We start from the raw sequence: 14,822 nt of genomic DNA on the forward strand, positions 1-14,822 counted from the left end.
CTAGAGGATCATGGGGCAGCTGATAGGAATCTCTCTAGGAAAGCGATCACTTTAGTAAGATTATCCCAAAAATAAGTGTTGCATTTGGATAGATTGTAAATTTGAAATAAAACATCGATTACCTTAAAATAGACCACCTTCAAGCTTGATCAATATTGAGGTAAAAGAGAGATTACAACTATATTATCAAGGATAATCACGGTAAAACTAAAGTCCTAGATTTGCTTCCAAAAATTAATTTTCCTACAAACTCTCATTTACTTTCTTAATTTGTTTTCTTCACATGTTCTCCCGATTTCGATTATTTATTTAGTACTCGATTTCAAGTTCCCCAAAAGATGATAATTTATTATTTGACGACCACTCTACACTTGTGGTCGCACACATCAATTGTTCAAAAAAAAAATTCAGCAACTGATTGGAACCATTAGTTAACCAGCAATTCCAACCATCCACACATTAACACCAATATAGATGCTCTAAGAGAAAAAAAAACCATCCACCTCCCGGACACTAAAATTATCAAAAGAAAAAAAAAGATACCTGCGTAATTCTTTTTTCCAATCAGGTTTCAAGTTATCCGGTTGGATAAAGAAGGGCAAATCCTGGAAAATTAGTTAGTCATTTAGTGGAAGTACCCAGCCGAATTAGAAACAGACAACAAAGTTAATTCAATTTGAATATCGTCACAGGGTACAAAGAAGATAGGCTAATTTCCTTTTTCAATGTAGCAAGCCAAATTAAGACGCAACTAGATACATTCAGCATTTAAAGTCGTACAAAAGTTTGCCTTGCCTCCGGTGAGGATCACCAGTAAATGATAGAAAGCAAATGGGATCGCCATTTGTATACAGACATATAGCGGCATAAGTTGCCAAATTGAACGAATGACAAAGCTTACTCAAAAACTTGGTCACAAATTGCAAAACAAGATTACGAGTTCAACCACGGAAAGACATTAGGCGATTGTGGCAACCTTGCAGTTAGAACCTCAACCCCTGTCTCCGTTACCTGCACATGATAATTAACACCTCAAGATGATTCCCAAAGAGCATCAATAAATTGAATGATTCACAGCCCGAGAAAATTAATTAAGATTATCCGAGATGCTCGGGTTCGTATTAATGTCATTTCAAAGAAAATGGGAGGGAGACAAATTAGCCAAGATGTATTCATCATTTCAAATTTGTATTAATGTTATTTAAGAATTTGTTCCCTGCTTATAAGAAAGGTGCCTATGCAGCTCCGATTATGTTGTCAACCTGACTGGCATAAGTTGCCCGACAATAGCACCTAGGCTACATCAACTTGAAATTTGATCTAGCGAACGAATATAAAAAAGGTTGAAAGTGATAGAATTCGTTGCAGACTTGATGTCTCAGAAAACTTTACGCCAAGAACGCTGCTATCCAAAAAGACTCGGCTTCACTTTGTCAGCTAAATAATTATTTACAACAAATAGAACCCCATCACAAGTTACTCCAAGCGGTTACACCCGTTGATCAGCAGTGTGATTCTAGAAAGAAATCAGAACTATAGTTCAAACAAACAAAAACAGTATGCCGCGAAAATCATTGATGCAATGACTTTCAAAGGATGACGTTCCTGAAAAGTTAATTATCAAGGCTAAAGATACACAAGACAGCTAATATTACACAATTTAGATCCCACCAAAAGGGAACAATCTACCACTCTGATTTTACTAATGCCATTAATACAAACGATCTAAATCCAAGTCAAATAGAATTTATTCCATCTTAAGATCCAATGGCATTAATACTTTTCTACCATCAATTTAAAAATAGCACAATTTTTAAGGCGGATGTTCAATGGTTGAACCTGACCAAATTTTATCAAGTAACAAAAACATAAATTCACATTGAGAATCAAAATTGCGAAAGGCAGCTTGACTGGGCAATTTGAAGCTTGGGAACAGAGTAATGCATTTTTTTTTGTTCACTGATTGTGGATCTGGTAAGATGCTTATATTATTTTTATTTTTACCACAACAGTACACCAACACTGGCTTGAAAGAAAGGAATAGAAGAATCTTCCAAAAGCAGTGTTCAGAATATAGGGGTTAGCCTATCTCATTGTGGTTGATGTTTATGGAACAAAGAAGATTATTGTGTTCTCTTTAAACATCTTCTATTTATTTGTGTAATATACTAAAGCTAAAGGAGTGACCTATTGGTTCACCAAACCCAACCCAGTGTCAAGCATCCTAAGGAGTATATGCTTGTTACTTGCTGGCAGTTTTTCCATCATCCAGAACAAATCCAATAAAACAAGTTTAAGACCTATTGTGAGAAGTAGAGGTAGATAGGTCTTTTCTTCTTGTGGTATTAGGGTTTTGTTGGTTATATTTGCTGGTTATATAAACCCTGTATATGTGTTCTTTTTGATTAAGTTAATTTTAACATGGTATCAGAGCAGGTATTTCTAAAACCCTAATTTTTTCCTTTTTTCTTTTCTCTTTTCCCGATCGCCGTTCGTCGATCCTTCTTGCGCGACTCGACTTAATTTTAACAAGACCGTTTGCACCACTTTCAAAGGGGATGTCAAATGTTCATGCAGAAATCAGTTTGATAGTTAGCAGCGACTAGACACAAGCATACTAATAGGGGAAGACAGCTGGAGTTAGCAGTGTAGATATTCAGAATGCTGATGCTATAAACAATTTTATTGGTGCTAAGCAGTGTTGAAAGGATGCTGAAGCCATTTTTTTTAATGATGAAGATGATGAAGTTAAGTAGTGTTGAAGAATGCTGAAAATCGTTCAAAATGCTAAAACTATGTAATAATCTCAGAGCTGATTCAAGAAGATGAAGGCTGAGATTGAACCAATGTAACCTTGCTGATATTTTAGAATTCTGAACAGGAAATCACAAATCTCAGATTCTGAAAAACATTCAAGATGCTAGATTGACAAGGACTGAAGAAGGAAGATTGGCCGATGTACTCTTACTAATTTTTCAGAGTTCTGAACTAGAAATCATCAATCTCAGATTCTGATTTTGGAACCTATAAACTGAGTTGTAGGTGTCAGGCAGAGCTTGGTAATGGAAAATGAATCTTTCTTATGGAATGGTTTTGGATCTGAAAATTGTGCTTTTGTAAATGGAGATGAAAACTGAATCTGTGAAACTGGTGATGTGTTGACATTGAATTAACTACTTTTGAATGCACCAAGAAACCTTACCTGAAGACTCAAGTCATGTTGGTGCCCTGGAAGATCTAGTAGTAGTTGAAAATTGCATTTAGAACAAAAGATTCTTCTCTATCATGAATTACGTATAATATTAAGGAAATAAATATATAATTGGTCTCTTTCCTAATAGCTCCAGTTTTTTAGATAAGTGATTAACCCGTGAACTTTAATATAGAATTAGAGCAGCATCCAAGGTTAGATTTATGCCAGTCAAAGTGACAGGCTAATCACACATGAAAGCCAAGTATCGGTATAGTCACTCACATGCGAAGGGAAAGTATCGCAGATTAAATATATAATTGCCCTTTCCTAAGGGCTCATGCTTTTAATATAATTGGCTTGCCAATCACTTTTAACAATATAAAAAAATATATTGTGTAGAATACGTTTATCCTCCTCTGTACTCACTACTCAACTACGAATTGTGGGGTATCCTTTTAGGGTGAATGGGAGTGATCAAATAAACCTTTTTAGGAATTTCACCTTTACTTCCAAAAAAAGAGCAGGCTGACTGAGAAATTCTACTTTTTGCATGGATTAAAATCTTGAATTGTTTTGTCCGATACGGACCAAACATCCCATTCCACTTGCGGAGCGGCACCGGCACAGTGGTATCATTGCCACGACGCCTTCGGACGCCTCGCACAGGACTAGCGATGCGTCCGGAGGTGCCGCCCGGGACTGGTGATACTGTGCCTGTTGTCATGCGCGGATGAAACAGAATAGTGGGTTTTTAATCATTTAATTAAAATTTTATGTTAATAATTTTAATCAACATCTAACTACGATTGATATAATTTAAATAGACTTAATTAAAATCTAATAAAATTATCCTATTAATTTAATATATATTTTTTAAAAAATTATTTTATTATTTTATATTTTTATTTTTAAATATTTAAATTAATTTTTTTATTTTTAATTAATATATTTTATATTTAAAAAATATTGAAACTATATCGGCACGGCACCATACTGAACTGTATCGTTCTGGTTCGGGACTGAAACTTCGACACAACTTGAAATTTTAAACCATATTTTTTTATAAATTAAAAAATAGTGATAATAACTTACCTTTATAGAAAAAAACAACAAACAACAAACTAAAAAGGCAGCATGGTGTTACTCAGCTGCAATGAAAATGAATATCCAAGTTCTAGAAAAGAATAATGGATTAATAGGATACTCAAGCACATAAGTGAGACTCACAACTACATTTGTCCCCTAATTTCCTAAGGAAATCTCCATTCCTGACTAAAAACTATTCTATTAGTATGTTGCTTAAGATGATGATAACCAAAGCATCTAAGCTGTGAAATTTTGAACAAACTAAGTGATTCCAATGAATTATAACAACAACAACAACAACCAAATTTTATCTCACTAGGTGGGGTCAGTTATATGGATCCTTCTACGCCATTGGGCTCTATCCCCTACTATATCATCATCTATACTTAAATAAATTTTATCTTATTTTATTGTTATTAACCAAGTCTATTTTGGTCTTCCTCTTACTCGTTTAATGTGTTTATTTGTCATAATTTTACATCGTCTAATCGGAGTATTTATTTGTCATCTAAGTACATGTCTGTACCCTCCATTGATCAGACATTTTTTTTGTTTTCAATATCATGTTAAATAATTTTGTAAGTCATTCAATGCCTTATTTCCCTAGGCACTTCCATTTTGCATCCCAATTAAAGTTTGTTCTACTTCTAAAATTTGAATTTTATGATAAAAATTTAAATTTCTATACTCATTTGACATACTTAAATTATCTAAGTTAAGTTGATCCCTTAAACCTTCATTAAAAAGTTAATGAAAATATTTCTTCCATCGCTCTTTTATTTCTCCAGCATTTACTAGCATCCTATTGCATTCATATTTAATAAATCTTATTTAAATAAAATTTTTTGTCTTCCTCTCTCTCACTTTAACTATTTTATAAATATCACTTTTCCCTTCTTTGTATTTAATTTTCAATATAACCGTTCAAAACTTTGATTCTTAATTTCATTCACTGCTTCTTAGCCTCTTTCTTGCCTCTTGTATATTTTTTAAAATTTTCTCATTCTTACAAATATATAATTCTTTATAGGCTGTTCATTTTTCCTTTATTTTCTCTTATAGTTACAAACTCCACCCCTGACAAATAACCTGTCATGGCCGGTCCCAAATCCGGATAAAGGAGGGTTGCGTTAGGTTGCTGATAGTCAATGTCAAACTAAGACAAATGTTCAATGAATGAAAGGAATTATAACAGTAGTTATAAATATTTAACTATCATAAAGCAATATATTTTTTTAGAAGCATAAACAGTTGACTCCAACAGAAAATTTCTGATTACCATTTAAAACATTCAATAAATATAAAGGTGCTACTCACCAAAAGAGTGTGCTCAAATTGAGCACTTCGTTTACCATCTCCAGTAACTGCAGTCCATCCATCTGGCCATAACCGATCACGCCAGATTCCTGAAGATAAAAACACTTGAACAATATGAATAAATGGTGACTATAAACATAGAAATACTAATCAAATCCAAAAAAATGACCTGCATTGATCATAGGTTCAATTGTAAATGTCTGCCCAGCTTTCATGATACCAACAGCTTTGTTTTCTATTTCAGGTGTCAAGGCAACAATTGCATGCACAGCAAGTTTTTTAGCTCAGACCTAGATATCTAGTATGTCATCAACTATCATTGGATATGAGTAGCATAACCAAGTCCATGTGCCTCGTTCGTAGATGGGATTTTTTTTTCTTCTAAACATGTAAGATTGGAAGCCAAAAACCAAATATAGTATAATAGAGCATTCATCTAAATTAGTTAGCTAGGATACTCCCATAATGAGGAATATTCGGAGCACAGTGAAACAACTCTCCAATACCATGTCCACAATATGATTTCACCTGCATCAAACAATTATATGCTGAAATAAGTCAACAGCAGCATATATTTAAATTGGAGTGTTGTGAAATAGCATACCACTGATAGCCCAGACATTGTTGCATGGCGATTAATAACTTCACCAACATCACGGAATCGAATGCCAGGTTTAACTGAACTTGAAGTAAAATAAATCAGAATAAACTCAAATTGATGTGAAATTTACGTAATGGAATAGTTTGCTGGACAGAAAGCATATACATGATGTAATCTTAAAGAAATCTACTAGCAATTAAACCAACAACATCAACCGTCAGTGAATATTAAAAGGATAACCTATAGAAATGGCTTTCTCCAAACATTCATAGGTGCAACGGACAAGATGCTGAGAAGCTTCATCCACTTCTCCAACAAAAAAAGTCTCATTTAGATCACCTATAAAATCAAAACTCGAGAGACTTATATTTACAGCGTACACAAGAAGAAAGTTGAGTGGATTTAAGGTTGACTCACCATGGACACCTTTATAATATACAGTTACATCAACATTGACAATGTCACCATCCTCGAGCCTCCTGTAGAATGACGACTGAGAATCATGAATGGTTCAAATTGTATGTGGTAAACAAATATATACCACTTCATGCAAAAAAACAAAAATGGCCTTTCTCTTTAGGACCTAGTAAAGCTGCTTGAGAAATAAAAGTTTAAGATCAAGCGAACAAACATTACTGGATTACACATTCTCCAATCAACTCATCTTGGAAGAATGTAATCTCTATCTAAACATCAGTGTTACTTGAATCAAATTTAGGAGTCAATAAGAACCACCCTTAGTAACAAAGATCAAACAACTGAGCTCAGAGAAATTCCAAGTCAAATGCTTGACACAATCCAACATTCCTAGTCTTGGCTAACAGGTGTGGCATTCATCAAATTACTCATCTAAAAGAGGACTATTGTTAAGTGTGACTCAAAAATCTGTCCTACAATTATATATTTAAATGCCACAATGATCAACCTTTAGAAATGTTGAGCCAAAATCTATGCCAAGCTATGAATAAAAGGATTTAGGAGAATACCTGCCAGGAACCAACCATTTCAATCTAGCATGTCAGATCTGGATTGAACTGATACAGTTGGATACTTAATCTAGTTTGCTAACTTGAGAACCCTAAGATCGAGGAGATCAAAGCATATCAACATGGATTTTATGCTAACAAAACATACAGTATCTCTGTTCAAAGCATGTGATGTTTGACACAATTGCCCTTTATAATTTGAGGTAGTGCAATTGTGTTTTCTGCAGTATCTAGCCTGAATGGAACAAAATGTAGAGTGGTACATCCAGATATCAATGTAATCTATAAGGTAACAATTAGGCTTTTGTGTTCTGCATTGTGTGCTTATAATGTAACTTCTGTACATCTGCATCATTGATCTTTATCTTCATCCTCACTAGTGGTTCTCTCCCATCTCGAGGTTTCTATATAATCCTTGTGTGTTTTGTACCTTCTCTGTTTTTGCAGTGTTAGGACTTTGGTATGTTATGTTGGTTGTTCTACTACAGGACAGATCAAACCACCAAGGGCAACTTATTTTGGCTTAAAAGTCTTTTTGTCTTTGTATTTCCTGACAATTATATTTTAACTACTGAAAGTATTACTTTAAACACCAAGCGACAAAAATAAATAAGAAAATAGAAAAGGTCATCATTGAGAAACAATAACGCAAACATATATCCATGCATATTTCAGCATGCAAATCACCTTGCCATTGCATCATCATCGAAGGAAGCTACATTCTATAATCTAGCTTGTGGATATTAATAAATTACAAGTTAGTCCCACATCAAATGTTTCAAGAATTTCTTGAACTATAGAAACTAAATAATAGATGTTTTATAAGATTCATCTTATGAAGAAGTTAACAAAGCTACATAATGGAAATCTGATGATTAAGTGAAACAATTGTCAGAAGAAGAATGCACCTTGCGTCCGGAATCCCATGGCAGATGACTTCATTAACAGATCTGTAGATTTTCAAAATGTTACAGTTCAACAAAGACATTTTGGAAACATAGTAATATATGGTGTATTGGAAAAACAACCTACGTGCAGCAAGATTTTGGAAAAAAATGATAATTCAATGGGGACGGATACCCTCCTAGAAAAGAACAAAAGGAGTTAAAAACCATGTTATATTAAATACCATCTTAAACATAATTGAGCAAGTATACCTTTGCAAGCAAGAAGCATAAATAATTTATAAGATTAAGTGAATAACTAGAATACACAACAATTACAAGAACTCAGTGTGACCTCAACTTGCATAAATGTCACAGATGCAGCAAAACTAGATGGGAATCAACAATCGGACTTATAAAACAACTCTTCAATCATATATTTGGGGAATGACATGAGAGACAATAACAGAAAAACATAATCATTGGGTTTGACTTCAGAGACTTAGCTTCTAAAGTAGCACGATCTTAAATTTACACCAATAAGAAGTCAATTGTCTTGATATGTCCTGCTTTGCTTCCTTCCAAATATGAACACTCCTATGTGCACAAAACAGGTGCATACACTTGGCAATAAGTGAATGTGCATGGAACAAAAGGAAAGCTAATCAATAAGATCATGCCTAAGAATTCCTGAAACAATATTGAACAATTTGCTAATAATATTTACATATTGCATACAATGAAGTAGTGAACCTAAAACTTCTCTTCATTTCATGCAAAAAGAGACATTACCAGCAGCAATTGTAGCCTGATGAACTACGTCATCAATTTCGTCTGTTGTAATTCCAGGTCGAATTATACGAGCAGCGGCATCTAAAACCTCTCTTGCAATCTGATAATCATAAAGTGACAATAAAAGGACAATAAGTGATTCATGTGGACAAACCAACTAAATGAAATAAAAAAATAGCAATTTACTAAACCGTGTAGCCAACTTTCCCTAATATCCAAACTACGTACTCAAGTTTCATATTTACCAAAACATGTACATAATTCCCATTATACTACATAATTCCCATAATACCCCTCCTTCACTCCATGTGCGGACTACAATCATCAACAATCGATTGATCCTAACTCATCAGTCGAGTACTATATAGTCAACTATTATATATCTAATCGACTATCCCAGTCAATTCTTGAACTTTTTGTGCTTCATATGTGGACTCCAGTCGATTGTGTCAGAAACTACAAAACTTTCTATTAGACTGTCACAAACCTATCACCAATAGTCACCTAATCTTGAGCTATCAGTCAATCTTGAGCAATCAGTCAATTGTGACAAACTTAATAACTCAATTTTAATACTTCAATCTATGTCTGAGTGCATGGTTATACTCAAGAAGCTGCAAAGAGTGCAATGAGCTTGATTTGAAGTGTTTCTAAGGTGCCTAAGATCATCGAGTTTTGGTCAAAAGCCACTTATAATTCTACAATGTCTAGAATTTCAAAATCTTGAGATGATCTAAACTAGGAAAGTCTTAGGAAATCTTTGGAGGTGTTGGTGAGTGACTATGACAGACCTAGATCCTTTAATGAGCTCATGACAAAACATCTCAAGGTTATGCTAATTTCAAAAACCCACAATTCCTATCTAGGATGTGAAATTCATGCTTGAGAGCATGATTACACTCAGGAGGATGTAAAGAATGCAATGAACTTAATTTGAAATGTTTCTGAAGTACCTAAAGACATAAAAAGTTTTGGTCAAAATTCACTAATTGATCTACAATATCTGAAATTTCAAAATTTTAACATGTAAAAATTTCAAAAACTCAGCTCTTAATCTAGCTATGGAATCCAGGTCTAAGTGCATAGTTACATCTTAGAGGCTCCTAAAAGTATAATGGTCTTAGTTTGAAGTAATTTTGAAGTTTCTAAGACTATCAACGAGTTTTGGCCAAAACACACTGATAGACTTACAATATCCAAAATTTCAAAATCTTAACATCAACTAAACCAGGGGATCCTAGGAACCCTTTAGTGGTCTTGATGAGTGAGTATGATTGCACTCTGACATGGATTTCACAATCTAGAACTGTGAGTTTCTAAAATTGGCACAATCTTGAGATATTTTGTCATGAGCTCATTAGAGGACTTAGGTCTGTCATACTCACTTCCCAACACTACCAAAGGATTCCTATGACTCCCTTAGTTTAGACCATCTCAAGATTTTAAAATTCTAGATATTATAAGGTCATTAGTGAGTTTTGACCTTAGTTTAGACCATTTCAAGATTTTAAAATTCTAGACATTATAGAGTCATCAGTAAATTTTGACCAAAACTCATTGATGACCTTAGACATCTCAGAAACACTTCAAACCAAGTTCTTGGCACTCCTTGCAGCTTCCTAAGTGTAATTATGCCCTCGAACATGGATTTGGGTATTAAGTTAGTTACAATCGATTGATAGTTCAAGATCAATCGACTACCGGTGATAAATTTATGACAGTTCAATAGAAAATTTTATAGTCGACTGGTGCAGTTGATTGGAATACACAGATGGAGCACAAAAAGTTTAGGAATCGACTAAGACAGTTGATTGGATATATAACAATCAACTCCCAACAGTTTGAACCCTTGAAAGTGGAGATGGCATTCCTCTGCTTTCGGTCATTAGCAACCATATGAAAGTATTTCGAGTTCTCATATTCCTCCGTAGCCCAACTGAGTTGCACCCTTTGTAGCCAATGCCAAGCCTTGCCTATGTTTTTAAATTCTGACTGCACACTTGCCTTCCTAGAGAATTTGCCAAGTAGAATTCACAGTATTGCTTTATATCTTATCCAATAAGTGACAACCTAAATGTTGAGTAGATATGGGAAAATGCCATTTTCACAGCATTCCTTTCAACGATTATGAGTGTAATGAGTTGAGCAGATATGGAAAAAAATTCATTGGACCTGAATGTTCTACACGAGCAAGTTTATGGGAAAGAAATCCCCACCACACTGAGGATGAGGTGATCAAATTTCAAATTTTTATTTCCCATGAATTATCAATGGGTTTTATAGACATTTCATTTAATATCAAGTCCAGGATAAATAATGCAAAGTGCATCATGTTTTTCAATCTCTCACAGTCTAAATTTTTCTAGAAACATTTTGGATATTAAATATTTCTTTTATAATTTTTCTGTACTTTTTCTGGTAGGAGCAATACTTTCCTATATTCCAATGCCAAATCCTGAAATCAAAAACAAAAAAAAAACGACTATATAATATTCAAATTTATGGAACCTAAGCTCTGTTTACTCCAAGGCTACACACAATAATAGGCAGACAGAAATAAGAAAGCACGAGTAAATTTTGGATTGATTGAATTACCCGACATGTTTCTCTCATTCGCTCAATTTGTGCAGGCGTCTTGATCTTTAACAGTTAGGACAAAGAAATTATCAGATAATTTGAAGATAAGGAGTTATTGATCAAAAACTATTATAGGCTCTGAAGACAGTATCTTGCTCACCTCCACTATATTCTGGAGGTCACTGCTGGGTTCAATCTTTGGGATACCCTGCCAAAATTTACATAAATGAGATGCATTGTATCTTTATAGAAACAAAGTCATATAAAACCATCAAAGAACATAGTTCTAAAAGCAAATTACAGCTCTCATCTTGCAGTTAACATCAAGTTTCAATAACCATTTTAATACCTGTAACTTCTTTAATCACTTTAGCCATCTCATGACTTGTCATGTTAGTTCTACATAGCAAATTCTGAGCTAATCAACTAAGATGCCAACTATATTAATTTATGCTTAAGAATTTTGGATCAGTAGTTAATGGGTCAATTCTCTTAGCTAGCTAGGTTATGACATAGTAATACACTGGACGATCTTAGGTACTGCTACTTAGATTTCAACACCTCAGTTTGAGTAGACATTTGACATCTCTAACATGGCATGCACAATTTTAGACAACCATATTAGAGACTTAGGTCTGCACCCATTTTGGATACTTGTACCGAAGTCCCTATAACATAGATCTTAAGTTGGAATGTTTAAAAAGGACCCTTAGTTTGATGGCAAAGCCAAACTAAACTGCACATGTCACTAATTAAAAATGATTACAAAATACAAGATGGCCTTTGGATATCGATGGAAGCGTCAAGTCTAAAGCAAGAGAGATCCAAACACCCTCTAGTCTCATACGAAGAGTGATTGACTAAAGACTGAAATTTGTAGACTTCGACTATTAACTTAGAGTTAAGCATTTTGGAAAAAGTGGATAGACCTAACAAAGTTTATAAGTCAATTCTCTCATCCAGGTGGATTTTGATAGTACATTTTATAGCTAATTTAAAGACTTTGAAGTTCACAAAGTTCATAGGCTAGATGATTAATTACTATCTAGTTAACTATTTTGGGTCAGTGATTAGGTCTAACAAAGTTATTGAGGCATGTCTCATTTAGGTAGATTATGGTAATATTTGGGTTTTAGAGCAGCCATAATTGCAAGATAAGGTTTTTGATGAGAATTGTATGTGGTGATGGACCACTATTTGACCTCACACGTCACCTATTAGGAAAATTCTAAGTTATAAGTTGGACTTTGAGTTTTGAGAAGGGCATTAAGCCAAAGTGGGAGACTAACACCCTAACTTAACCTTAAATGTCAAGTTGTTGCTAATATGGAGATTTTAAGCTGTCAATGAGTAATTACCATTAGCTTTGGCTTAAACATTTTGAAACAATAGTTGAGTAAACGGGGTTGTATGCTGGTTGGAGATTTTGATAAATTTATTAAATATGTCAACTTTGGGTTTGGATTAAATGGGTCGCGAGTCAATGAGAAGTGGCCTATTTACGACATAAACACTAATTGTTACCTCTACATACAAGAATATCCTCCTAGATGAGAAACTTGATTAGTTACTCAACAAAAGGGCAACCCGATGCACGAAACTCCCGCCAATGCGGGGAACCGAGGAAAGGTCTATTGTACGCAATCTTACCCTGCTTTGCAAGAGACTGTTCCGAAACTCGAACCCGTGACCCTACATTGACAGGAGTTTCATGCACCGGGTTACCCTTTAATTGAGTAACTAGTCAAGTTTCTCATCTAGGAGGATATTCTTGTATGTAGAGGTGACACTTAAAGTTTATGTCGTAAATAGGACACTTCTCATTGACTCGCGGCCCATTTAATCCAAACCCAAAGCTGAGTAATTTAATAAATTTATCAAAATCTCCAACCAGCATACAACCCCATTTATAAATAAGTCAATTGGCTAATGACCCACTTTATTAAATGGATTAGACAGATCATTAACTGAGTCATGAGACAACCTATATAATTAAATGGGTCATAGTCAGATCGAATGACACGACTTATTTTAAAATTTTAAATAAATTTTAATACAAACTACATACCAAAGATTAAAAATCTAAAGTCATGTCAGTGGATAAAGCTGAGAATTTTTAGTTCCGCTCCCACATATGTTACTATATGTGCATGAAGTTGGCAAGATGCACGTGAATCTCACAAAACTTGTGATTTGACAAGGTTGAATTATGTTAGTTGACTTGCGTAGCTAAGTTGGTGCAGTTCAAAGACTTAGATGTTCGCTAGAGATCGGCGAAAGATGGTATGAGAAAACGCAAGAAAAGGAGCACGGGCCTAATTTGATGAAACTTGAGAAGCTTATGATTTAATGAGGTTGATTTATGGTTGTTGACTTGGCATGGATAAGCTAGTTTAACTCGATGGTGAAGGATGGTTTAGGACATCTGCGTTGAACAAGGAGCTTTGTGTTAGTTCGGCAGCTTTGACAATTACGGCAAGAGGAGAACTACATAAATAACATAGCGAAAATAGTATGTGAGGACCAGATGAGAGGTGTGCTCTTAGGCACCATCATGTTGCGACAACTTAAAGACCTAAGGACAATGAGTTGCAAGATTATATGGCTTATAGTCTTGAATTCACATGCGTTAAGCATGTATAGCTTGTGTAGAGCCTTGGACCTAGGAATAAGGACTCCTAGTTGTTTACAGTGGTCAAGCTCAATCTCTCGAAGTTTTACAAAGGCATAAACAAGTAAAGTCGAGATCTCTGATAGGTTAAGTCGATTGGAAGTACTTTCAATCAAATTGATGGCTTGAATTGACTGAAGATTCCTTGATCAAACAAGGAATGCTCTCCATTAAGCTTGAAGCGATTGAAAAAAGTGTCCAATTGACTCATCATTTGAGTCAAGTAGAGACACTTTGAGTCAACTGATTTCCAGATAAGATCATGTCAACAACTCTTTAATTTGAATTCCAATCAACTAGAGTTGATTCTAACGAACTGGGATAATCAAAAAATAGTCGTTGGAAAGTCATGGGGGGCTCATCTACATCAACAATGGATGGATTCATTTTTTACATTTGTGCACATACATTCAACCCATATTGTTGCTGCATAGAGCTAAGATAACCACAACCAAGGACGGATTGTTCGAAGAATACTTGTATAGGATTTAGTAATCTTCTCCCATAAACACTCTTTGTATATTAGAGAAGATTTTTCTACCTAAGAAGAAGTAGATTTTATTAGAGGGAAATGCGAGCTTATCCACCAAATGGATCTTTAGGTCGTAGAGTAGGAGTCAAAGATTCCAAACCAAGTAAAACCATCTTGTGTTAGCATTATATTCTTATTATTTTTGTTGCATTTAACATCTTTGTTTGGCCTTGCAAGAACACA

The 14,822-nt window shown here is 34.5% G+C and overlaps 1 protein-coding gene across 2 annotated transcripts in view; it reads right to left on the reverse strand.

Moving 5' to 3' along the window:
- Positions 1-740: 740 nt before the first annotated feature.
- LOC141813811 (methionine aminopeptidase 1A) overlaps positions 741-14,822 on the reverse strand; it is a 29,951-nt gene continuing 15,869 nt past the window's right edge. Inside the window, exons 7-17 of one of the 2 annotated variants that reach the window (XM_074701797.1) lie at positions 11,455-11,499; positions 8,860-8,959; positions 8,216-8,267; positions 8,092-8,133; positions 6,615-6,676; positions 6,438-6,536; positions 6,201-6,274; positions 6,055-6,124; positions 5,766-5,831; positions 5,597-5,685; positions 741-1,011 (exon numbers count right to left, since the gene is read on the reverse strand). In XM_074701797.1, the coding sequence (XP_074557898.1) occupies positions 934-1,011; positions 5,597-5,685; positions 5,766-5,831; positions 6,055-6,124; positions 6,201-6,274; positions 6,438-6,536; positions 6,615-6,676; positions 8,092-8,133; positions 8,216-8,267; positions 8,860-8,959; positions 11,455-11,499 (777 nt within the window). In that variant the 3' untranslated portion in view covers positions 741-933. The remainder of the gene's footprint in view (positions 1,012-5,596; positions 5,686-5,765; positions 5,832-6,054; positions 6,125-6,200; positions 6,275-6,437; positions 6,537-6,614; positions 6,677-8,091; positions 8,134-8,215; positions 8,268-8,859; positions 8,960-11,454; positions 11,500-14,822) is intronic. The other variant, XM_074701796.1, reaches the window with a different exon arrangement.

This window comes from Curcuma longa, chromosome 20, assembly GCF_044706935.1.
Source record: "Curcuma longa cultivar G26 ecotype Majalengka, Jawa Barat chromosome 20, ITB_CL_G26_1.1, whole genome shotgun sequence".
NCBI lineage: Eukaryota > Viridiplantae > Streptophyta > Magnoliopsida > Zingiberales > Zingiberaceae > Curcuma > Curcuma longa.